Below are 26,534 nucleotides of genomic sequence, written 5' to 3' on the forward strand. Positions count from 1 at the left end.
ATAAATGAGGTTTAAGCAATTTTGCAGCATTAATAAACTTTCCACACCTTCTAATTGTGTTATATATCGTTTTTGGTTAACATTAAAACCTATCGTCTGAATAAGTTTCCTGATTGAGTACTTTTCAGGTAATGTAATAATTTCCAAAATCTTCTTCCATGACGCGAGGACAAAGCTTTAAATTTTCCCGGGTTTTCTTTTTACTCTAATTGTGTTTAAATCAAACAAAAATGTTGACTTCAATCTTCGATCTTCCTATTTTTTCGCAATAGTACGCCTACTTATCCTTGTTGAAGAAAAAGCTTTAATCTGCCCCCTTTCTTGAACAGTTAACTTTTTACCTTACGATATCGTCACAAGTAGGACAAAAACTTTGTAGAAATTAATCATAAAACTGCAAGTTGAAGTGTTTCCACAATCTTGTTAGCTAAGGTGACATTTATTACAGTATAAGTACTTGCAGTTTTTTAAAAATACTGGTGGCCTTAAAGTTTTTACTCAAGCTGAAATGCTAACTTTGAATAAACCACTGCTTTTCTGCTTATTGCATGCTTTACAAATCCTGTCTATTGCGTTATTTCTTATCAATGAACATTAATAGATAATAATACAATAATATTAAAATCTTTTTAATTTCATTTTCGTTTTTTCAAAGAAAATTATACTGGCCTTAAAGTTTTTACTTAGGCTGTATATAGGTACGCACAATTAACTGTGAGTTATGGATAATGCCGTTACAGTGAGCGCCAAGTAATTGAATTAGCCACTTTAATGAATATATTCCTCAAAAACGAAACAAAACCCAGTTTTAACTTTAAAAAATTGCAGAATATTCTAACTGAACATGCCGCTTAAATGAATCAAGCATATGAGACTGACCATTTCTCTCTCTCCCCCACAAATGTGATGCCTTAGTGCAGTCTTTTTTTCTTTACCTTCCTTTAGTAAAATAAGTTTTTTTTTTCTGTAAATAGTGAAACGAAGGTGAGGCAGAGTGTTGCACATTTTTTGTAACTATTTTCTCATGTCTCTATGTATTTGATATGTCCAACAAAACCAGTGAGGTGAGAGAGCCATGGAGTCGATCGGACTTTTCATTGTTATAGTGTTAGCATTAAAACTATGAGGTACCAATACCAATGACTAAAGGTAGATTTGACATTGAAAAAAGAATGTCCAAATTAATTATTACCTAGTTTTAGCAATCAAGAAGAGGTGCGTTTTTCGAAGCACATAAGACAAAATCTGAATTTTGTAATTGCTTTTTCATACTGTTTTGTGATAAAATTATTTAAATAATCAGAGAATGGATATTTTTAGTTTGATGTATATTTCTAAAGATGTCTAATTTGACCAGAAGTTTAATAAAGTTCTCTGAAATTGTATGTAGAATTTTTCACATTAAAAAAAAAAAAAAAACGAAAACATGCACTCATAATTTTGCGTAATTGAATCAAAATTGTATTAAACAACTTTGATTCATATTTATTACAAATTTGACCATGGGTACAAAGATTGATTTGCTCTCACATCTGAGACTCTTCACATTGCTATGACTTCATGCATTGTAGAATTGTATTGATACTGGCACTCTGTGTGTGTGTGTGTGTGGTTTTTTTTTTTTTTTTTTTTTTTTTTTTTTTTTTTTTTGTGGTACAATGCTCCAAACAAACTAGATGTTATACTTTTTTGAAATTCCCATATATTTTCCTACTAAACTCCTATATTTTTCCTTTTAAACTCTTATATATTTTGCTATTAAACTCTTATATTTTTCCTTTTAAACTCCTATATATTTTCTTCCACTTGCTATGAGCCCTGTAATTACAACCCACAACTTGTTTCTCTTTACATTCTTGAATATAATTGCCTGATGATGAAATGATTTTAGATTAATTGTCTTTTTTCTAATTCTTTTGAAAATTGAGCAGTGTTACTAGTTGCTCTACTTTTTTCTCCATTAGCTTGGTTGGAGACTTTTCAATTATCTGATATTTATATATAATAATTCTTTTGTATGAATTGTTAGGTATTGATGCTGATATATTGATGCCTTTTATGGAGAATTCAAATATTTTTTCTTATTTAATGCTTTTTTTTTTAGACTATGGTGCAATTGGTCCTCGATACTCAAATCTAGTGTTACAAGCTCTTTTAGTACTGTTGAAAAAAGAACCTCCTAAGGTTGTATGATTCATTTTTCCTTTTATACTTCGTGACATCAATTTTAAGCTTTTACCACTCTACCTACTAAATTCTATGCTTTGTCTATACAGTCGATCCCTGCTATAAGAAACCCTAAACAGATTGGCTTAGGACAGCATTTCTTAATTTTTTTAATGAGTGGAACCCTTTTGAATAATCAGTTTTTCGTAGAACCCCTGTTGTTGTTGTTTTTTTGGTATGTAGTATAATTTGAAGCAATGCTCTTGAAATGTTTTATTTAGTCAAAGTGAAAACTATTTCAAATAAAATTTTGTAATATCAAAATGTGATTTCCAAATTTAACAAAAAAAAATAATAATAATAAATTTGAAAACAACTTTTAAAACAAAATTTTGTAGATACAAGCATAACTTTAAAGTTTAAAATTTAAGTTTTAAAAATTCACAATTTTGATAGATTTTTTAAGTTTTCTAGAAATATAGGAAAAAAAAGAATGAGAGTTTCTTGGAACCCTTACTTGATCTCCATAGAACCCCTGGGTTCTGGGGAACACAATTTAAGAAACGCTGGCTTAGGAGATCCTTAAAAACCAGTGTTTGTTACATCAAATTTTCAAAAAAAAAAAAAACTATTGTACTCTAATAAACAAACTATAAAACATATCTTTTTTTATGAGAAGAAAGATGTTATTTTTGATTACAATCTTTGATTTTGTTAATTTTTCTGTCGACTCTTTTAAACATATCTACAAGTTGTATATCTAATTTCTGTCGTAAAAAAACTCCCTCAAAGCACTAATAGTTGCCTTAGAATTACAATGGGGAAGTTGCAACCTATTAAATGTTCATATTTTGGCTATTGGGTATTGTTAATTGACCCTCAAAACTAAAAAATTCACCATCGGCGAATTTTAAAACACCGTGGTTGATTTTTAATGAATTTTTAAAAATCCACGCGCAAAAGTGCACTCTTCTGAAACGTCACGAGCCTACGTCACAGGGGGCAAATGGGCAGCCTTCCACCGAAGATCCCTTGTTTTCGCTAGGGACATTTTGAGCACGCTGATATTTTTTTTTTTTTAGAAATTCAATAATCCTTTTTAACACACTATGGAGACCGGATTCGTTAAAGCACAATCTAAATAATCTTCCTCATGTAACATCAATGATGATATTCGAATATTTCCGAGAGGATGAGAGGTTTAATGTTCCAGAAACGCGAGGAGTTAAATGCGAGGAGATAAGCCTTTTATGTTTCGTCTTCGAAGTCGAATGCGTGACCTTCGGCTTCTCCCCTATCGGAAGAGCGCATGACGTCACTTCCTATGCCATTTGACGTCACAAGCACTTGAACTTTAAAAATTAATTTTAAAAAAACTACTTATCGTAATGCAAAATTATTTTCACCTATGATGTTCATACATGTTACTCTATCATATAAAAATAAAATTGAAAAATCGAAAACTTCCCTATTCTGCCAGATAATGGCTGCAGTAAATTTCAAAAGGAAAACTTGCTTGCGAGTTAAGAATTAAGCTGCTTTCCAATTTTAGGATATATTTAAATTAATCCTAACAGAAAAAACTTTTTGCATGCCTAATTTAGCCTTGGTCAGTGTGAAGTTACAATATTATCACAAGAACAGTGGGTGATTATGATATCTATGGAAAGACTGGTAAGGAATGTAGCTGCGACAAGTGCTAATGAAAAGTATAAAGATTTAGAAATTTTTGGATTGCTATAGCCAATTCTCTCGTGTTTGTGTTACAAGCGTTTGAAAACGCATTAACAGTATAGAACTTCATTTGGAAGCATTTAAAAGGTTCGCTGTAGCCAGCAGGGTTGTTTGGTTTAAACCAAATGTTTTTTTTTTTAACCATGTAGGTTTTGTTTTGTTTTTTTTTTTCAAAAATGTTTTTTTTTTTTTTTTTTTTTGAAAAATTTTATTGTTTTCCCCTAAATGTTTTCAGAAATTTTACATACTTATTCAAAGAGTAAAATTCAATTAATGCAAAGTAACTAACAAAGCTTTATAGATAAATAGCAGATTTATTAATTTTAGGTAATGCGAGGTTGCTAAATAGATTTTATTTATTTATTTTTTTCTTAAATCTATTCAGCTTTCCTGTTAGGTACATAAATATACAAGGCAGACTAACTAAGTTTTTATAAAATTACCTGGGAAAAAATGCAAGTAGCTCATTTAAAAAATTTTAAGTATCGGGCAAAAAACTAAGTTTAGGGAACATTTATAGGCCACCCAACTTAAGCCAGGGTCAAGATGAACAGATGTTTAGTATTATTAGTGACATTTCAAGCAAGGAGTCAGTAATCAATGGGAGATTTTAATTTTCCAGGAATTGATTGGAATAATTTTTGCCATAGTAATAGCAGAGAAGAGGAATTTTTGAAAGTAATTGGTGATTGTTTCTTAGATCAGATTGTAACTCAGGGTACTCGACAAGACGTGATTTTGGATCTAGTTTTCTGCGACATGGAAGGCTCTGTTCAGGGGTTATGTGTAGGGGAACACATTGGAGATAGTGACCACAACAGTATTAGGTTTGGGATTAAATTTGATATGCACATAGTAGAAAATTTCAGGTTTGTGCCCATTTCAGAAATACTGATTTTGTGGCACTTGGGCAGAGCTTGAAAGCAGTTTTTTCTTCCGGATTGGACAATAGTAAATCTTCAGTGAGCAGAGTTTAAGGAAAATCTAGCGAAAACGGTTGGGGACCATGTTCCCTTTAGGAGAAAAGGTGTCAACACTAAAATTTGACCGATGTGGTTCTCCAGGGAAACTGAAGACGCTCTAAATTACAAGCAAGCTGCTTTTCATAGGTTTAAAGAAATTGGTCACAGTGCAGACAGGCTCCAATATTGTAAGGCAAGCGTAAATTTAAGTATTTGGTACGGATTCAGAAAAGAGCGTTGGAGCAAAGACTGGCAGATTACATAAACAGGAATCCCAAGAGGTTTTTTGCATACGCTAATTCAGGGAAAGTTCGAAATAGTCATATTGGGCCACTGGTTGATGAGCACGGAATTTTAATTCAGGACAATGGTGATATTGCTAATGTTCTTTATAACTTTTTTCGAGTGTTTTTAACGATAACTGTATCTCAACAGTTGACACCAACAAGACACAAGCTATAGTACAGCTTGAGGACTTCGTATTTTCCAGGGATGACGTTTTACTTCATTTGAAAAAAAATTAAAGAGACTAAGGCTCCGGGACCTGATAATATTTATCCAAAAATTTTAGTTGAATGTGCGGAGGAATTAGAAGATGTAATCGTAAATATTTTCAATGCTTCTTATAACTTGGGGACAGTGCCAGAGGACTGGAAGCTGGCTAACATTACTCCGCTCTTCAAGAAAGGGTCCAAAGGGAGTGCGGGAAATTATAGACCTGTGAGTCTAACTTCGGTGGTTTGCAAAATTTTTGAAACATTGATAAAAATTAAGATAGTAAATTTTTTAGAGACTAATAATCTATTGACTAGTTTTCAGAACGGTTTCAGGAAAGGTAAATCTTGTGCAACTAATTTATTACATTTCTATGACAAAGTTAGCATGGCTTTGGACAATAAGAAGGCTGTAGATGTTGTTTACATTGATTTTCAAAAAGCTTTCGATAAGGTACCGCATGTTGCTCTACTTAGCAAATTAGCTGATATAGGAATAGGAGGGAAAACTTTCATTTGGATAAAAAAACTGGCTGACCGGAAGGAAACAAAGGGTAGTTGTAAGGGGAAATTATTCTAATTGGAGTGAAGTTTTAAGCGGGGTTCCTCAAGGATCAGTGTTAGGGCCTGTTTTGTTCATTGTTCTTGTTATTGTTGTTTATCAACAATATTTATAAAAATATTTCTGGGAACATAAATTGTTTTGCTGATGATATCAAAGTTATGGGGAGTGCAGAAAATGAAGAACAAGCAAATCAGCTACCAGAGGATCTAGATCATATTACGGAGTGGGCCCAATAGTTGGAAGTAGCGCGCTACAAGTAGCGACGCTACAGTAGTAGCTACATTTTTTAGTAGTTTGTAGTGTAGCGCACTACTTTTCAAAAAAAGTAGTGTAGCGAGTAGTTTGATTCAAAAAAAAAGTAGATTGTAGCGATTTCTGGAAACTACTTTTAAATAAAATTTTTTAAAAAAAAGGAAGAAACGAGGTTTCAAACGAATCTGACTGGTGCAAGTCTTACGCGAGGCAAAACTTGGACCAATCAGATTCGAAAGACTCTAAAACATATGAGCTGACGTCAGATTAACACCATACGTTCTATCTGTTTGACGCCATTAGCTTGTTTAGCATCGAAATTTCCACATTTCCCCAATATTCACATTGAATGGCTTAAGAAGAAAAGAATAAGCGATAACTGTCAATGTAGTACTGCGTCTCATGGCCGCCCATATAGGGGGCAAGTGGGGGCTCAAGCCCCGCCCCTTTTAGAAATTAGAACTTCCTTGCTTCTAGTACTTTTTTCTTAGCAAAAATGTAAAAACATTTCTTCTCCAGCCATTACTTAATAAGGTATTAAAAATGACAAATTTAATAATTCAAATCTGTACTGAAATCAGTTTCCATATGAACATCTCCTGCTAAACCATGGAGGAAATATCTGCCCCCCCCCCCTTAAAACTTTGCATAGTGGCGCCCATGCCACGTTTCTGTTTTCTGGTAAATGAGAATGTCCCGTTGATGAACATTTTAGATGTCAATGAGATTATTGTGCCAATATCCAGCTAGTATGGAAGCTACTGTAAATGTTATGGAAGAGGATGATATTGAACTGTTTTTTGGCCGCCTAACAACAAATATTACAGTGTTACAGAAATGTACGATCACGGAAATTTTTCCGTTTCTTGCAAATATGCTCGTTTAGCAAAAAGCTCTCGGTATCCATGTCAGATGTCATCTGCATATACGGTCGAATCTCAACTTACGTGAGGGTTGCGTTCCAAGACTCTTAGCGTAGGTTGAAATTTCGCGTTGTGGAAAAGGGGGAAAATATACGATTTTTAATGAGCATACCAATAATTCTGAGACATTTGAAAACATCCCTCAAATTATTTTTACCCATTTCTTAACCTCCTATTACCAAATTTAAACACAGAGAACAGAATCTTTACTGTATTTTTTTTAAAGCTGTGTTATTGAATAAAAAAACTGTTAGGTTGCTCAAAAATCGGTGGGAGATAATGGCATAAAATGAAACAGTGTGATGCGTATAGTATGTAGCAATAAAAAAATGAAACACTGCAATAATACTGTACAGTAGAATATATTCGACGCACTTTTTAGTTGTTCAAGTATATCTAAAATATTTACATTTCTTTAGTTGTCAGATTTCTATTTTTCCTTCCATTTTCAAACTTTAGATAAACAGCCGCTTATGTGAAATTATGTTTCATCAAATTCATACTCAGAATGAAAAAGATGCGTAGTGGCGATTTGTAAATTAACAAAGTGATATTTCGGTTGAGGAACTTCCGCTTTCAGTGAATCTAAAGGGAAAGTTCATTCATGAAGCTGATATTTAGTAGTCAGTAAAGAAGGTGATACTTAAGCCCTGTGATTCCCACTCGAAAACTTTCGTGTTACGGGGTGAGGAATTCGCGTTAGCTCCTAAATTCATTACTCGAGAAAAGCTCGCAAAATATGCATTTCGTGTAAATATAATCGCGCTGTTGCGCGAGTCCATTGTAGTTTAAAATTTCACATTGAAATAAAGTAAGCATTCTTAGTTATGTTTCTTATTTTAGATGTCCTCATATATATATATATATATATATAAAAGTTATATATATATATATATATATATATATATATATATATATAACTTTTCTAATCCCAATATTATAAAAGAAGTATCATGTATGAATGGTGGAAGAATAAAAAAACATTAATGTTTATGTTTATTGATTCCTCCCTATATATATATATATATATATATATATATATATATATATATATATCAGGGCTCGGAGTTGTCCTAAAATTCCTAATATTCCTAAAATTTTTAAAAATGTCCTAAATTGTCCTAAAATTTACATTTTTGTCCTAATTTTCCTAAAATGTTATCAATTCTTTATCATTTTGATATTTCCAGCTGTCAAGCTGTAAATTTTTGCTTTTTGTTAAGCATCCGAACTTTCCCCGTCTTTTACGATCATCGAGCATTCCACGCGCGAATTCGTTCTCTCCTTTCTCTGATCGGGGCCAATGGGTAAAACCGATGACGTCATCAGGAATCCGCCTCCGCTTTGTATGACGTAGGGAAAAGGAAAGAGATAAACCAATCAAGTGCTGAGAGAAACTCCACGCGTTCGCAAACAGCTACCGATTGACTGCGGTTAACTGGTGACTAGCCGCTGACGTCATGTGATTAACCAACCGTGGTCGACCGGCAATATGCGAACTAGAGCATGCGAACGCATCATAGAACTTTTTTCTTGCGCTGTGAAGTAAAGTGAAGTGAGTTGATTTGTTTTTTCCTCACGTTTGTTTGGCTGTCTTTTTTTTTTGTTTTGCTCACGTGTTGGTGCGATCATTTTGAAAGCGGAATGTTCTTTTTTGAATGATATTTACATAAAAAGAACAAAATGCCTCGTTTGACGAAATTTTCAACAGCTTGGTTGGAAAAAAAGGATAAAAATGGGGATCCCATTAAAAATTGGTGTATCGCTACGAATAACGAGTATGAAGCCAAGTGCGTTCCGTGCAATTATGTAATGAAGGTTGGAAATCAGGGATTTTCTCAAATATTGTCCCACGGGAACAGTGAAAGACACAAAAGAGCGATTCGTGGACTTAAAAATCAATCAGTGTTATCATCATCCTCAACTGCTGGGAATACTTCAGTTCTTCAAGCAAGTAAAGAAGTGTTGCAATATTCTTTGGCAGATAAAGTTCTTAAAGCAGAAATCTACTTGGTTTTAGCTGCAGTGAAGAATAACTATTCGTTTGCATCACTGACTGACTTGTGTCAGTTATATGGTGATATTTTTGGTGATTCCGATGTGGCTAAAGGCATAAAACTATCCGAAAAAAAAGTGAGGTATGTCATAAATTTCGGACTTGCACCTTACCTGAAAGGTGAACTTCTTAAAGATGTAGGAGGATCATATTTTGCTATACATTTTGATGAAAGTACAACAAAACAAGCCAAAAAGCAACTTGATATTTGTCTTTCATATTGGTCTGAAACGCAAGAGAAAGTAGTGTACTCATACTTTGATTCCTACTTTTTGGGGCATGCTGATGCACAAATTCTTCTTAGTAAATTGTTAACTTTCCTTGATGATAATAACTTAGAAATAGCAAAACTTATACAGTTGTCCATGGATGGCCCCAACGTGAACTTATCATTGAGGAAAAAGTTGGATGGATTTTTAAGTGAAAAGTCACTGCCTCCTTTGTTAAACATAGGAACGTGTTACCTCCATGTACTTCATAATTCTTTACGCAAAGGATTATCGAAGTTAGTAGAGGTTTTCGATATAGATAGATTTGCTATTGATGTTCATCAATGGTTTAAACTATCACCTGCTAAAAAAGAAGATTATCATTACTTACAAGAACAAATGTTAGATGATGTCTTAGCCAACCATGCTTTCATCCGACACGTAGAAACCAGATGGTTGACACTTGGACCTGTTTGCGACAGGTTAATTGAACAATATGAAGTATTAAAAAAGTACTTCTTAAAGGAATGTGTTGGACAAGATATTATTAAGTCAGATAGATATTCACGAATTGCCATGTACCTAAAAAAACCCACCACAATAGTTTATTTGCATTTCATTTCATTTCTTTCATCAATCTACCAACCATACACATTGCTTTTACAGAAAGAAGAACCTATTGTACATGTCATGTATTCAAAATTAAATGAGTTTGTCAGGAGTGTTTTATTGAAGTTTATGAAAACAGCAGTTGTTGGCGATAAAAAAGGTACCCAGATTTGTGCCTTATCTCCAGACAATGCAGAAACCTGGTTAGATGCAAAAAAAATTATTATCGGTCAAAAGACTACAGATGCGATGAAAATGAATGCAGTGGATAGGTCTTTTTTTTTATGTGTTAGGAGTGTGTACACAGCTATTTCTAATTACTTGTTAAAAAATCTTCCCATTTCAAATTCCTTTTTAAAAGATGTAGAATGTTTGTGCCCTTCAAGCAGAAAAAAGTCAAACTCCAAATTGTCCGTGTGCCGCCTTGTAAATTATTTACCGCAGATATCAGATGTTGGTAACCTGAGTGACCAAGTAGGAGAAGAATGGCTCATTTACATGTGTGATGAGGACATAACAAGTGTAGCTGACAAGTACAATGACAGTTTTGATGTATGCCAATACTGGGGTGAAATTTCCAAAATGAAAGATGGTACTGGAGTTCTAAAATATGCAAATCTCTCAAGAGTTGCTAAAGCTTGCCTCACATTAACTCCTGCAAATGCTCAGCCTGAAAGAGGCTTTTCAGTGAATAATAATATTGTTACTAAAGAAAGATCGTCGCTTTCAGAGTTGAGCATCAATTCTCTTAGAATGTGTAAAGATGTAATCCGGCAACACAAGAGCATCTCGGATATTAAAATTACAAAAGGAATGATGACATCAGTGCGAAGATCTCATTCAGAATATTCGGCTTATTTGGAGCAGGAAAAAGCAAAAGCAAAAAAACACAAAGCAGATGCCGAAGCAAACGAAACTGCAAAAAAGTTAAAACTTTCAAATTCAGTTGAGTTACAAAAATTACAAAGTGAAGAAAAAAAAATATTAAGTGATCAGAGTGCTGCCCAAAAATTGCTCAATGAAGCAACAACAAAATTAACAAAAGCTATAAATGATAGCGATATGTCTGACATTAAGGTTGCTCAGATGATGCTATCTACTGCGAACTCTTCAATGCAGATAGTCAATGAAAAGCTTGCTGACTGTCGCAATAAGCAGAAAGTATTGAAGATATGAGATATATTATTTGATTTGTATTAAGTAGTGTTTGGTTAGATAAAGAAGAGAAGTTTTATTGTTTTACGAAATAATTTTTATGATTTGTTTTTTGGGTATTTTTCCGTTAGCCAGGCGCAAGCGAAAATCCCCGAAATCGAATACATCTAACACGAGTTGTAGGTTAATTGGCGGATTTCTACATCAATTTGGCAAATAATTACTTAGTGTTGGGTGTAATCGTTTGGCGATTTTCGCTTTCGCCCGGCTAACGGAAAAGTAGTTTTTTTGTGAAAGAGATATGTTCAGATTTGGATGCAGTGTGAGTAAACATTATTAATTAGTTTTGTGTAACTAATGACAGGTATTTGAATAAAAATGTTTATCATATTTCTCATGTCTAATTTTAAAAAATCCATCTTCATTCAATATAACTTTATCTAATTCATTTAAATTTTATGTGAAAATGTAAAATATTAAGTTGGTTTTAAACTCCTGTATTTCTTTAAGTCGTAAAGAAATATATTTTCAAAAGGTATACTTGCCTAAATGTACAGGAGAGGACAAAATTGCAAAAATACCGTATTTGCATCTTATCAACTTTTACAAAACATATAAAAAAATAGGAACCTGATACTGCAGGAGTCAAAAACAGTAAATACTATTTTTATTTTGACTAATAGTTGGTACGTAGGGCTATGAAGCCCATATCACATGTCCTAAAAAATGTCCTAAAATTTTAAAAAAGTGATGTCCTAAAATTTTTAAATTTCCACTCCTACCCCTGATATATATATATATATATATATATATATATATATATATATATATATACTAGCGAATGATCGAGTAACGCTCCTGACGTCATCAACAATGAAACGCACGCCACGGCATGATAATTTGAAAACATTTTTTGGTAATGTTTGACATACAGGGAAATGCTGTATTTCGACAAAGGTAAGACTAATTTAAGGAGAATGAAGAAACGAAAAAGTGGTCAACAAAATTAACGCTATCAACTGGAGTTTAGGGTTCATCCACTGGAGTTACGGTTACAATTTCAACTATCGAAATATCACCAAACAGGCAATAGCTTTGTTCAAATGTAGAAGCAACTTTTCTACTGATTGAGTGTTGGATATATTATCATGATACACGTCAATTATTAAATAATGTAAGTTTTTGAGGTTATTCGGTGATATTGAAAAAATACTTTTATTTCATTTTATGAGTGGCGTAAGAAAGGAGATGGTGTTCTGGTCCAGGCCTCTAGCTAGAAGCTCAAAATCAATTTATTAGTTCCAGCAAAAAAAAAAAAAAGTTCCCATAAAATTAACTGATATAATGGAAATTAAAGTTTTTCTCTTTTGTTTAAAAGATGTTTTTCATCATCTAAATCAATTTTATGTACATGTATTTCTTTATAAAATTAAAACAAATTATGACTGCATCTATTTACGTTTTCAAGTTACCGAGTTGCACTTCTTGAATGAAATATTCACTGTCAGGAAAGGATTAAAAATTTTAAGGTTGAATTCCTTCCACTTTTAAATCCTTTCTTGCAGCGAATATGCGCAAAAATCGTTACAAATATTTGAATGACAAATTAGCTCAGCAAGCGAAGGAAAGAATAAATAATTCTTGGTAATGTACCATGTCCAAATGATTCAGTTTATTAATCTAAATCATTTTATAAAATTTTTCGTTCAATCCTCAAACGATGTATAAGTGAATGCTTTTTATTTATTTATTTTTTTAAAAGTAACTAAAAAGTAGCGAAGTAGCGACTACTTTTTAAAAGTAGTTTGTAGTTGCCACATTTTGAAAAAAGTAGTTGTAGTTGTAGTAAACTACATTTATGCTAAAGTAGTTGTAGTTGTAGTTCGCTACAAAAAATATGTAGTTTTTCCGACCACTGAGTGGGCCGATAAATGGGGTATGGCTGTTAATGTTGGGAAATGTCAAGCGTTACATTTAGGGCATGGAAATAAGTGTACAAGTTATTATTTGCAAGGTTCAGTCATTAGTCAGGCAGAAAAAGTTACTGATCTAGGCATCTTAATAAGTCGGGATTTAAAGTTCAGCCAACAGTGTAGCATAGCTAGTAATAATGTAATAAAGCCAATAAGATGCTTGGGTTTATCAATAGATCTATTTCAAACAAATCTAAAGAAGTTCTTCTGCCCTTATATAGAAGTTTGGTAAGACCTCATTTGGAGTATGCTGTTCAGTTTTGGTCTCCTTATCTTAAGAAAGATATTAATGTATTGGAAAGGGTTCAAAGACGGGCTACAAGGCTAATAAATGGACTTTCTCATTTAGTCTATGATTCCAGGCTTAGAAGGCTAAAAATGTACCGTCTTGATCAAAGAAGAGACCAAGGGGACATGATTCAGTTGTTTAAATTTATTAAAATGAAAGATGTTACGGGGCTGAAATTTAGCACTGAAAACAGGACAAGGGGTCATTCATTGTTTTAAGCTATTTAAATCTCGGGTTAACATGGATATTAGGAAAAATTATTATTATAGCAGGGTAGTGGAACCTTGGAACAGCTTACCGGAAGAGGTGGTAATGAGCAAGGGAGTACATAGTTTTAAGAGTGCTATTGTTCTTTCCTGAGGATTGTAAATTGACTGGGACCAGTCTAGCTGAGCCCAGAGCCTGTTGCTGGTCGTCACTTTTGTATTTGTATTTCTATTATTTTGCAGTCTTTTGCATTTCAGAATAGTCCAAAAAGCATACCAAAACTTCATATACTACTTAATTTGCTTGATTACTTAAGATTTGTTGAGAAATAGTATGTACCATTGAAGCGATGCATAGTGTAAAAAATATCTTAACACTAGAATATTGAAATGCCAAGAGGAAAAAATATAACTAAAGAAGTCCAAGAACACTTAGAGTAGGCATAAAATTGAGTTTATACCTGCACACTTTTTGCATCCCCGATAGGCTATGCAGTCAGAGCAAGAAAAGAAAATGTATAAAATTATGAAAACAGAACACATTCATGTAACTCTGCTCTTATTAAAAAAAAGAAATTTAATGCCAAATTTTTCACCTGTAAAAAAACTTTTCTAATCCCAATATTATAAAAGAAGTATCCAGTATGAATGGTGGAAGAATAAAAAAACATTAATGTTTATGTTTATTGATTCCTCCCTTATGTCTTCATTATTAAAATATGTTTAAATAGTATTTTCATTTCAGTTTGTACTGAGGTTTTTAATTTTTTTCCTTTGATAAAAAAAAAATTGTATTCCTAAATGCATTAAACCAGGAAAAATAATGTCTACAATGGAAAACATTATAATTTTTTTAAAACCTACTTGTCCTTTTTCTTAAAACCTAATTGTCCTTTTCCTTAAAACCTAATTGTGCTGTTTCTATAATTCTTGTCACTGATACATTAGATGAATAAAGTACATGAATTGTAACTTTTTTTAAAATCTTTAAACAATATATGCATTGATCTTTTGATTTTTAAAGTTGTGTAATGTACAGCAGACTTATGATTTATTTGTAGATACTGCAGAATACTTTCCATGTTTAAGCATGCGTGATTTTAATTTTATTTTTATTTTTTTATTTATTTTAGATAGCTATGATTATGAGGAAATGAATTTGCAAGAATTTATTCTTGGTTTTTTGTAATTAATATCTGAACTATCACAGTAAATTATTTCTTTGATATTTTTTCTCCAAGATCCATTTACGTATTGTATTTTTTATAATAGTTCAAGATTTTCAAACAATATTTTCCTATAGAAATCTCTAGTAGGAGAAAATGAAATTACAAGATTTTTTACTCTTAATTATTTAATTAATTATGAAGAAATTAGTTACAAATATGAATATTAAACATTCCTTAACAAATAGTTCATAAAATCTACATGATTTTCCTAAAATAAAGTTGTTTTTCTTACAATAGGTAATGAAAACCGAATTAACCTGGTTTAAACCAAAAAAAAAAAGTTTTTTTCGGGTTTATTCAAAAAAAAAAAAAAAAAAAACGGTTTTTATACCAACCCTGATAGCCAGGGGATTGTTATATCCCTGATTCAACTGTAGAATAGAATCTAATGAAGCACCGTAAAAGTCCTTCAAAAAGACATCTCCCCTCTCCCTTTAAGTCTCCAAGCCTAATTAGTGCCTATAAAATTGGAGTTGTTTTAAAGCTCCTAAGAGTCCTCATGAAAATGGCCTCATTTATGAACATTGTAGCAGGATTTGTCAATACATTTATTCTCTTAATGATTGTATCCGTATTGTTTAGTGGTTATCTTATACAGAAATGTACATAGTTTAAGACTGACTGGTAAAACTGTTACTTTCTTTCAAAACGTTAATTGATGTAAAAAATCCAGAACCGGTAAAACCGTATTGATTTCAAATTGTTGAACATAAAGTGAAAATTTTAATTCACTTTTAAATGGCAACATTTTATTTCTTCAAAGATTTTTCCTTTTTTTTGTAGTTTTTTTTAGTAAACAATACAGTAGACCCTTGTTTTACGCGGGTTTATCTTACGCGCTTTCAATTATACGTGGTTTAAGATTTGACACCTTTATTTTATTCGAGACGGATGAGTTTCGGTTTTACGTGGATGCGGTAATGCAAACAGATAAAATTTTCCCCTCTTTTAAAATCCAAGCTCCTAAAGATTTCAGATTACACGTAATAAACTGCATTTTTGCACGCTAATAACCGAACTTGGGCCCCTGGAGACATTTTATGCGATTGGTTCCAGAGCTCTTTCTAGAAGTAAAGTTATTAAACTAGCACAGTTCAGAACTCAGTAGAAGAAGAGCTTTTAGGAGTGACAAAGGAGGCCAAAACCAACGAGGATACCGATTTTGGCGATACAACCAAAAACGTTCACATTGAAAATTTTGAGCCATTCCTAGACAATAGAAACGATCTTCCTGATTTGTTAATGAAGGAAGATTCCATCATCGAAATGACGCAAGTAATCATGGATGCGTTAATGCTCTGCAAAGAATTACAGAGAAAAATTCTTAATGACTTCCAAAAGATTATCATAGCCAGCTCTTTATAAACAGAACGCGAAATTAATTGATGTTTTCTTTATGCATGTTGTGCATAAAAGTCGAGATAAGTACACATTAAACTTATTACATAATTAGTCATCACTAGAATGAAGTATTTTGTTATCTACGGAACCAAACTCCTATTTTAACACTATTATGAGGTCTTGATTTACGCGGCTTTTCCATGGAACGTAACCCCCGCGTAAAACGAGGGTCTACTGTATAGAAAAACTTGTTGGAGTTTGGTAATATTTTATAAATGTTTTTTTTTTTAAATGTGATATTAATTTACAAGTATTATTCTTAAAATGGGGCTTTGCTCATTATCTTTGAAAGCTGTTTTATAGCTCTTTTGATCTGCTCTAAACAGGACTCGTGATTAAACTAAAAAGAATGTATGCCTGGATTGCTATATAACTGTGTGTTAGAAACTAATATTTGTTTTGTTCAACCTACTCTGTTACTTAAAATAAGCCTCATAATTTTTTTGCTATATACAAGTGTCGCTTTATGAAGTCAGTTCAATCCAAGGTTGAGTTCTCCTTAAATTATTACATCTTGAAGGGGGGGGGTTTTCCATAAAATATGTTTCATTTTCACACACAAAATTATTGAAATATTGTTGTTTAACTAAGGACACAGATCATAATTGAACTAAAGTTACTTTTTTTTTCATTAATTTTATGATGTAAGGGAAATCATTTCAAAAGTTTCACATGAAAAAAACCATTTAATGTTAAATGAGAATATCAATAAAAAAGATTGAAATGCTTTTTAGGTATAACTTACTGATTTGCTTATTAGGGGAGAAAGTTGCTGGTAATTTGTACGAGCAGTAGAAGGCAAGTTTTGGAAGAAATGGAGTTGGTTTCTGCATTTACCACGGTACTTCGTGTTCCTAACCTCAGCAGTCCAGAACATTTAATGACTGTCCTGGAAGAAACAGATTGCTTTCGAAAGGAAGAACTGGCAAAAATTGCAAGAAAGACTGAAGGTCGAAGGTTAGTTAATTTCTTTATATGATAAGACTAGCATAGGCAAATTTAGGACTGAGTTCCTGAGGGGGGCAGGATTTTTTTTTTTTTTTTTTTTTTTTTTTTTTGAGCAATATTAGTTGAAATCAAGGCTGGATGTAGACTTAATATGGCCCTAAGCTGTTTCAGCTTTTTGGTATATTTTGTAGACCCGGACAACTTTTCTGTAGCAAAAAAGGCCAAAGTGACCCCTCCCCCCCCCTCCCCACTATGTTTTATACATATGGGAAATGGTGTAATTTTAAGTAGGGAATATACCCAATTAGATATACCAAGTAGAATATATCCAATTTTAGGGGGTCCGGAGGTTTCTCCCCCATAGGAATTTTTGTAAAATAGATATAAAATTCTGCATTTTGAAGCCTTCTGCAATTCGAACCACAAAGATCTCTGAAAAAAATAGCAAAATATTCTTTTGCCAATTACCATAATACACAATGAAAATCCTTTTCGGGTGAACAAATCAGTGGCAGCAGTCCTCAGAGAGAAAAAGCGAGAGAGAAGATAATATTATGTTTGGTTATTTGCTTACATCGGGCTGTCGGTTCAATTCAATTAGTTTTTGGTCAACCCTGTAACCCACCCATAAATACAACAATGAATTAAATACAAAATGACCAATAGTAAAAAATGCTTTTAAAAAAAATGGTGTACAGATTTAGAAAATAGATAACAGGAGAGTACCATGATGCCCATTTGGACAATTCATAACTTATACACTTGATAAGAAATTAAATTGAAGCACCCTTTACTTAGGAATTTCAAAGACTCATCTAATCCGTTTCAAGGACTCAAAAGCAATTAAAATTATTTAATTACAAGCATTGCAGAAAACGAAAAGGAATAGAGGTGGTATTTTTTTACTCCTTGCTGAACAGATTAACAATATGCAGTAGAAATAAGATAGAAGCAAGCAATACAAAAGAATTTCCAAAATTCTGCACTGCATTTGGGATTAAATAAACAGCAAGATGTGAAACATGTGAGTCACAAAAATTTATCTCAAGTACTATGTTATAAAAACGTGAGAACCATGATTTTTACAATTTTAATGCAGGATGAGGCAAGAAACTGAATTTAACATATTTCAGCATTTATTCCTCTACCGTCTATCCCCTCCCATTTGTAGTCTGACTAATAATAGGAACAGGAAACGCTGCAGGGTTACCATATTTGGCAACTTATCGCTCAGTTGAAAGATTCTAATTATTCACTTCGAAGATATGGATCAAGACAGAACAAACTCTTAACTCGGTCACAGTTGAAAATGGTATAAGTAGAAATTCTTCACATTAATAATATTTTTTAAATTAGTATTTTTCACTTTGAAAACGCAAAAAAAGTCTTGAACAAATCGTAAACAAGAGTAAACATCACATAATTTAATTAAATTAATTTTTTTTACATTTTATGTCAATTCATTTTTGGTGTTTTCTGTGATTTGAATGTACAGATCAAGCAGGTCATTCGCAGAGTCTTTTTTTCTTAAAAATCAGATAATGACAATTAAAATAATAATAATGAACAAGAAAGGGAGAAAAATTGGTAAAATTTTAATTAATGATTCCATGAGCATCGTCAGAAGAGTAGGGAGAGAATCGAATGCTCCAAACTCACTTCATATAGGGACTCTATAGATGGGACTGCGGCCCTGTGCCCCCAATTTTTAGGGCTCACGTGTTCACGATGATGATATGTCGCGAGAATTGAAGGTTGAATGCTTAATTATTTGGCCTCCAGAATAATCTAAATTACTTGAGAATGTAAAATGTTCCTAATTTTAAATTTTTATTTAAAAAAAAATCACTTGCGCACAAATGAGTGTTGAAAAATACCTTTTATTGCCCCCCCCCCAAAAAAAAAAAACACACACACACACATACACTGACATCCCGTCTCTAAAAAAACAAGAAGCAGGATGTTTTGAAAACGCAGGGCTCTTAAAACTGAATGCAAAAAATACATTTGATGTTATTTTGTTTTTTACTGTGATATGGAATATACTAGTCTAGGTTCGGGGCAAGGCCTCATTTCTACTTTAAAAAGTGTTATAAGAGCTAGTGGCTTGGCCAGAAAAAATTGCACTAAGTCTTCAGAAATTATATTAATGCGTAAATAGTCAGGATTCCGTCGATAATGAGAAAAAACACGATGCAGACTGCGCTAAAGAGATTTTCAGAAGTTTTGGACAATTTGTGGGTGCTCTGTAACATCTGAAGGGGTACGTCATCATTCTTAATGGACATCTTTGAAAAAAAATAATAATAAATAAAAATTGCAAACAAATGCAGGAACTGGACTGCCGTGCGTGTTTCGTTTTTATGGGTCACAAAAAAGGTAATTTTTCTCTCTCTATTCAAGGAATATGGTCTGAAGAAAATCGGTAAAACTTCACTGCATTTTTGGGGAAATAAATGGACTAAAATGAAGAAAATTGAAATGGAAATATATAAAAATGAAAGGAAATGTTAAGTTCATACTCTTGTATGAAAAGCTTTCGTTTTTTTGATCGCAGTTTTTCAAAAGGTTCCGATTTCATGATTGCAGTTTTTGGTAATTATTGGTATACCTATTTTTTCATTTAATTTCAGGCAGGGCCTGATTACTGAATAGGTCAACTAGGCCGTGGCCCCAAACGGCTTTTTTTTTCAAATTGATTTCGTCAATGGCTAAAATTGTAAGAGTTGACTACACAGGGCTCCCTGATGTCTTGATCAGGCCCTAATTTTGGGAAAAAAATAGATGGTTTGACCAGTTGCGGTTTTAGATTTAGGGCCCGTCAGAATACAAAGTTGGAGGCCCTGTCTAAAACAGAACTATGTAAAACATTAATCATGTGCACTTTTGTGCGTCTTTCGGATCCCCTTTACAGTTGCGACATATGGTAAATTCGCCACTGGGTTTGAATTTAGATGAATTTGATCTGCTCTATGTTTTTCAGATATACATTTTCTTAGCTGGTATACAACAGTTGGACTATATTTTGGTTTATACAACACATTATTTTATTAGATTGGTTTATATACCACATGGTGTGAATCATGACATGGTTTGTTTATATATGTACAGCGCTGTACTAGTGGAAACAGAAGGTAGTTTGTAGAAAATTATGAAAAAAAAAAGTGTATACGCTAAAATTTGAAATGAAGATGAAGGGTAATTTAGGTCAAAATAGTGTAAATTGGAATTAAGAATTTTCGTAAATCATCCAATTTAATAAGGTTAGATGCACATTAGTCTATGAACTATGACGAACTTCCCCATAAACGTCCCTATTAAGTATTTTCTTTATGTCATGGAATTTTTTTTTTAAAGTTTCTTTACTTTATGATATTTAAAAAAAAAGTCTTCAATTGTTCACATAAGCCCCTATAATAACTCTGCTCACTATCAAATTTCAAAGTTTTGCAGCATGTCTGTTTACTGGATAGACAAGAAAAAAACTACAAGACTACACAATTTTTTTTTTAAAGTTGTTTATAAAAAAAAATTAAGGACTTCTAATGATTACAACTAGGGGGCATTAAAATTCTCTTCTAGAACATTTGGTTTTTAGTCATATTATCATTCTCAGCATGGAATTTTATACTTTCTGGCTATTGACTATAATGTTCATTCATTTTACAGCTTCCTTTGAATAAAATCTTATGTAGATAGCAAAAAGATTAAAGAATTGTGCACAACTATTTTTATATCATGTAGGGCGGCTCTAGTAGTGCCCCCCCCCCCATTGAATAATAAAAATAATAATATATTAATAAAATAGAAATAATAGTAAAGTGCTTAAAATTAAAGCGAGTTTCTAGTTAAATTCCAAACTGATTTTTGCATACCCAAGCACTGGTACACACTTTAGTTTTAACATTAAAGTAGTGCATCTTATGCCATAGAAACAGATATCAATATTTTCGAAAGACTTTCAAATCATGCAATTTGCCACCTCTAAAATTAAATTGAATTTCTAGTTCAAACAATGTTTAGCATATTCAAGCACTGGTACACACTCTTAAATATATATATATAGCATTGAAGCAATGAATCTTACGACGCTGAAACAGTTATTCATACTTAAAAGAAAAAAATAATGTTTCAACTTCGAAATTTTCTACCCCTAAAATCTGCTGCCCTAGGTGATTGCCTACCCCAGGAACCAGACTTGATATCATGTAATGTATATGTGTTAAATTATGAAAGAACGCTTGCTTAACTATTGCAGATGCAAATTATAATACTAAACACACAATTACTTTGAAGATTGAAAAGGGTGCCCTTTTCCAGGTCCAGGGGTCTCATCCCCCTGAGCCCCAACAGCCAAGTTAAATGCACATTTTCTTTATTTTAATTTTTATAATTTGTTGCCCAATGGGAAGGCAATAATGAATAATGTCATACCATGGTTAAGTTATGAGGCATGTGCAAAATATATCCCTCAATCCTTGAGGTATAACAAGTTTGTACCGCATTTAATTAGTTCAAAAAGAAATGTTGCTCTTAGATAAAATTAAAGACGTTTTTTAGTCACTGTTAACTAAATCTTACTGAATACAATATGAATATTAACAACCCCTGCTCCTGTTCATGGTTATTCAAATCAATCTGAAATAAAACTTACTTTTTCAAATTTACTAAATTTTAATTTATAAGAATTCATCATTATTTCACACATATTACATAATTGAACAAATAAGTTCAATGTTATACATAAAGTTCAAACATGACAAATGACAGTTCCATTCAATTCATTTTTGCAAGAAAATTGAGTCCATGTTTTTAAATGTTGGGTATCATACTTTATTACAATATGGAATACACGAAAAGCATGTTACAATCACAGAAGTGCATCAAATATATATAGTTGTTTATACGTGTGATTTATTGATAGCAATTTAAAGGATTCCATGTAGATTCAGAGCTGCTTCTTCAAAATTCAACCACTGCTCTCTGAAGAAACTTTGAAGAGATAATGCAAACCGAAAAGCACAAACAGAAAGGATGGCATTAATTAAAACCAAATCTTCCTGCTGTATGCTACTCAGTACAAACATTTACTTGAAAAAGGAAATTGTGAGATTGTACCAATCCTTGTATTGAAACTGCTGGTTCCAGTTCTGGATTTAGGGCTCAAAACGAAGGGTCGTAGGATAGCTGTAAAAGCAAGAAATGATTTAATGTTAAACAAGACACTTTAGAAAGGTGACTGTACATCTTAGGACTTCTTCAAATTTCATAGTAATACTTGAAAGCAAATTAAAACTATTTACGTATATTTCCTTGAAATTCATCAATTTCTTTCAACGCAAACTGAAAAGCATCAACAGAAAGGTTGGCACTAATTAAAACTAATTCTTCCTGCTATAATAAAGCTTTCAGTACTACAAACATATTTAATTAAAATGTTGTACAATTTTCCTTCACACTTTATCCAGGCATAGGACTGGCAGCTGTTAATGCTGGCATGTTTAAAAACTGCATTAAAAAGATTTAAAAAAAAAATAATTTGAATTTTGACATCTTGAATTCAAATTATGTCTTTCGCAATCACAAGCGTGTGTATGTAGGCGCATGTATATGTGTCTGTGGGTACGCTTGTGTATATATGTGTGTGTGTGTGTTTGTGTCTGTGTGCACGCATGAGTGTGTGTGTGTATGAATGTGTGTGTAGTTGTGTGTGTAGTTGTGTATGTACATGTGTGTGTGCAGGTGCATTTATGTATGCGTGTAAGTGTAGGATATGGAGTCAACCTGGAGATTTTGCTCGCTAGAGGAGCAGCATCAGGAGGAGCCGGTCGACGGGTGGTGCTGCAGAGGATGGCGGGGGGAAAATAAAGACAAAGGACATCAAAACAGTCAGATGAAAGCAATAAACAATTTGTAATTGCTCAAGAAAAATGTATTTTAACTTTCAAACTGTGGCAAGAAATGAACTACTGCATAAGCATACACTAGGATTGATTTCCACTCCGCATTCGGACTAAGTATTGATCAGTCTTAGTTTTGTGGGTCTTCTGACTCTGATGAAAAAACTTGCCACCAAGAGACTTGCGAAAATTCAAGCATTGGAACTTAAAACTGCCCTCATCAGTTCTGGACAGCAGCTGTAATCAGTTTCACATGTAATTATTTATTTACAACCCACAAGAGTGTTATAAATTTGCTTTCTAAAAGCAAGCAGGGGTTGAAATTTAGAAAAATACGTCACTGGTCTAATGGACTAGTAAAATCTAAATTTCCCAGAACAGCACATGTTCAGTGGTTCATTATCATATCCTGATTTTAAACAATTCAAAAAAAAGTGGGAAGAACAAAATAAAGTAACATGAGAGTCAATTAGCAATTTTCAATCGACATGACACAAGAGGTAAAAACACTATGTTTTAATGCTGCAGAAATCTTTTAACATATTCTTTTTTGCGGAACCAAAATCTCAACATTGTAAATAAAGGTGCAAGCTTTCTTATGGTACCAAAATTGTGATGCTTACAATTTCTGAAAGGAAAGCAGAAATAAAACTTCCCTGGTAAAGTGGACCACTACAATTTGTATTTTGCTGGTCCAGTAGATGCTTTTGTGGTCAGTCCTGGACTAGTGGACCACTGTTAATTTTGAGTCCTGGCAAATATCAAATGAAGACATAAAATTTTTAAGACATAATATTGAGAATTTGTTGATTTGACTAAAATTCTCAATTTAGTCAAACACATACTCCACAATTGACGTTATCAATGTGAGTGTTATGAGGAGGATGACTTACATCAATATCAAAGAGATTTGAAAAGAAGAAGTTTCTCCATATCATTATAAAATCAGAATAAACATCTAAATTTTCGCAAATCTTTAGGATCCTAAAGGTTGATCATTCTATATCTTTTACTGTAAATAACAGTAGGAACCAATGACAATTGATATTTGCTGGTAGAAAAAACATAATCTGATCGAGAAATTTCTTCTCTGGCACAACACATCATTTATTTGTAAGAGCTGATTATGATATGATTTTGTAGCAAGTGAATTATTACTTACTGAATTTTGTGTTATATGATGTTGGAAGCCATCTACGATGCTGTCAAATAACCAACTGTTCCGAAAGATAGTGCGTTTTAACTTTAAAATACTTACTTTATGAGCAGTTAGGATCTCAAGATTTTAATTCCAAAACGTTATGGGTACATCTCCCACTCCAAGAGTAGTTTAATCTAAGTTAAATACACATCCAATACAAGGTGTAATCAACTTCTTAAATTCGTATTTCTTCATCGTTTCACCAATAATTAGGAGTTGTATAACAGTTAGGAATGTAAAGTACAAATCAAAATGAATAAATTAAAACAAAAAAGTAAAATATAAAACACATAAATGATAGAAATAAACATTTTTCGCAGATCATAATCGGCCCACCACACCTCGTGTGTAAATCAAATCAGGAGTAAATAAATCCGTGATCAGTACTCCAAATAACGATTACCAGAGGTTGGCATAAATGCGGCGATGAGTTCATTTTGGCGACTCTTTTGGCATGTTTCTTGTTCCTATTATCTGGAAGAATCCTCCCATTTGTTATAAATGTTTAAATTTATGGTTTGTATCTGTACTTTTCCAAAATTTTTAAGATTTTCAAGCACTTTAAAATGAAATTTATTTTTTGAAGTCCTCCCCTCCCCCCCCCCTTTTTTTTTGGTAAGGAACAAATCATGAAATTTTCTGGAGTTGAGGGCTTTCAACAAAGCAGGTGTCCTAAGCTATATAGCTTGTTTAGTTTATAGGAAAATCCGCTTTTTTAAATCTTTGTTAGTTTCTAATTTGTTGAAATAATCCTTGATTATTTTAAGTATTTCAGCTGAATACATAGCTCGTTCAGTCAATATTTTCACTTATATACTTACTCTAATAGCTTTCAGTTCAAAATGGTCGTTTTCAACACATTTCAGCATCCCAGTGACCGCATTACTACTTGTAATATATTGTATGGATTTCTCCCCCCCCCCCACACACACACACACACCAGAAAAGGACAGTCGCTATTCTCTTCATTTTCGCTTCTGAGCTATTCAAAAAAGAAAAAAAAATCATGATTTTTTTTTTTTTAAAGATTTTGGAAGGTTTATTGTTACTATGTATAAAGTCCTCCCAAGACTGGGGGGCATTGCCCCCCTTCGCCCCCCCCCCCCCCATAAATTCGCCCATGAAGACTAGTGATGAAATCTTGTTCTAGAAGTTTATTTATTTTATTTTTTTTTTTTATTTATTTATTTTTTTTTTTTTTTTTGATCAGTGGATTTCTTTATTGAATGTACCCTTTTTTCATGGAACCCCTGGCTTTCTTTCACTGGTATAGTCTGCATTCAATATTCTGAAAGTTGTTTATTTGTTATAAAAATAAAATTTCTTTCAAATATTTAGTATTTTCAAATAAATTCAAAAATTTACATGAAACTTTGTAAAATAGCATTAAACAACATTCAAGTAAAATTTTAACGAGAAGAGATAATGATTTTATTATCTTATGTATAGTTAATATCAGGCTTTATGGGTAAAAGTTAAAATCTATTAGGCGTTTTTTTTCTTTTACATGTCCTATTGAGATCCTCGATTCTAATCGTAACAATTGAGAATATTCACCGACTACCTTCTGTTCACAGAATACATAGACCGAAAGTAAACAAAAAGGTTGCCCTTATGCTGCATTGGAGGGATATTCTCTTGAATTAAAAAAAAAGTTAGCCAATGAGATTTGCACAGCAATTTGTCCTTGGCAAAGCCAAGCACAGGATTGAGGTTGCCAAATGGTGCAATTCTTTGTTTACATCTAGTCTATCTTTCCCATGAATGGAGTTTAGTGGAATATTGTGCAGAAATAACAAATTGGTGTTTAATCCCACAATTCCTTTTTAAACATTCTCTGCTGTTAAATTAAGAAAAAGGCGTCATTCAAAACTTATTTGCATCAGTTTTTAAGAGACCAGAGAACCTTTGAATGATCTTTCTTCATGGAACCCGCAGGTTATACCATGGCCTCACTAGATGGGGCTGACGCTTAACGGACCTTGACAATTTATAACTTTTCTGTGTTAAACCAATGCAACTACGATCCGCTCATGCATCCACCATTCAATGCCAATGTTTCAAAGTTTGTTTCTTTTTGATTGAACGTCGCCCATTTTGACCACAAGAGGCGCTGAATGGAACCTCTGCATCCACCAATTATGGCGACGTAATGGAAACTGGGGTTCCTTGTAGCACCCTCTTTGTTGCCGTGAGTTTCAGGTATTGTCACGGCATATAAGTAAGCGAAATTTAGTGGGGCCATGGTTGTAGGAAACATAA

The 26,534-nt window shown here is 32.7% G+C and overlaps 1 protein-coding gene across 1 annotated transcript in view; it reads left to right on the plus strand.

Moving 5' to 3' along the window:
- LOC129226545 (vesicle-fusing ATPase 1-like) overlaps positions 1 to 26,534 on the plus strand; it is an 88,342-nt gene that overhangs the window by 52,769 nt on the left and 9,039 nt on the right. The window contains exons 18-19 of the mRNA XM_054861154.1: positions 2,105 to 2,184; positions 16,984 to 17,180. Coding sequence (XP_054717129.1) covers positions 2,105 to 2,184; positions 16,984 to 17,180 — 277 coding nt within the window. The remainder of the gene's footprint in view (positions 1 to 2,104; positions 2,185 to 16,983; positions 17,181 to 26,534) is intronic.

The sequence above is a fragment of the Uloborus diversus genome, chromosome 7 (assembly GCF_026930045.1).
Source record: "Uloborus diversus isolate 005 chromosome 7, Udiv.v.3.1, whole genome shotgun sequence".
In the NCBI taxonomy this organism is placed as follows: domain Eukaryota; kingdom Metazoa; phylum Arthropoda; class Arachnida; order Araneae; family Uloboridae; genus Uloborus; species Uloborus diversus.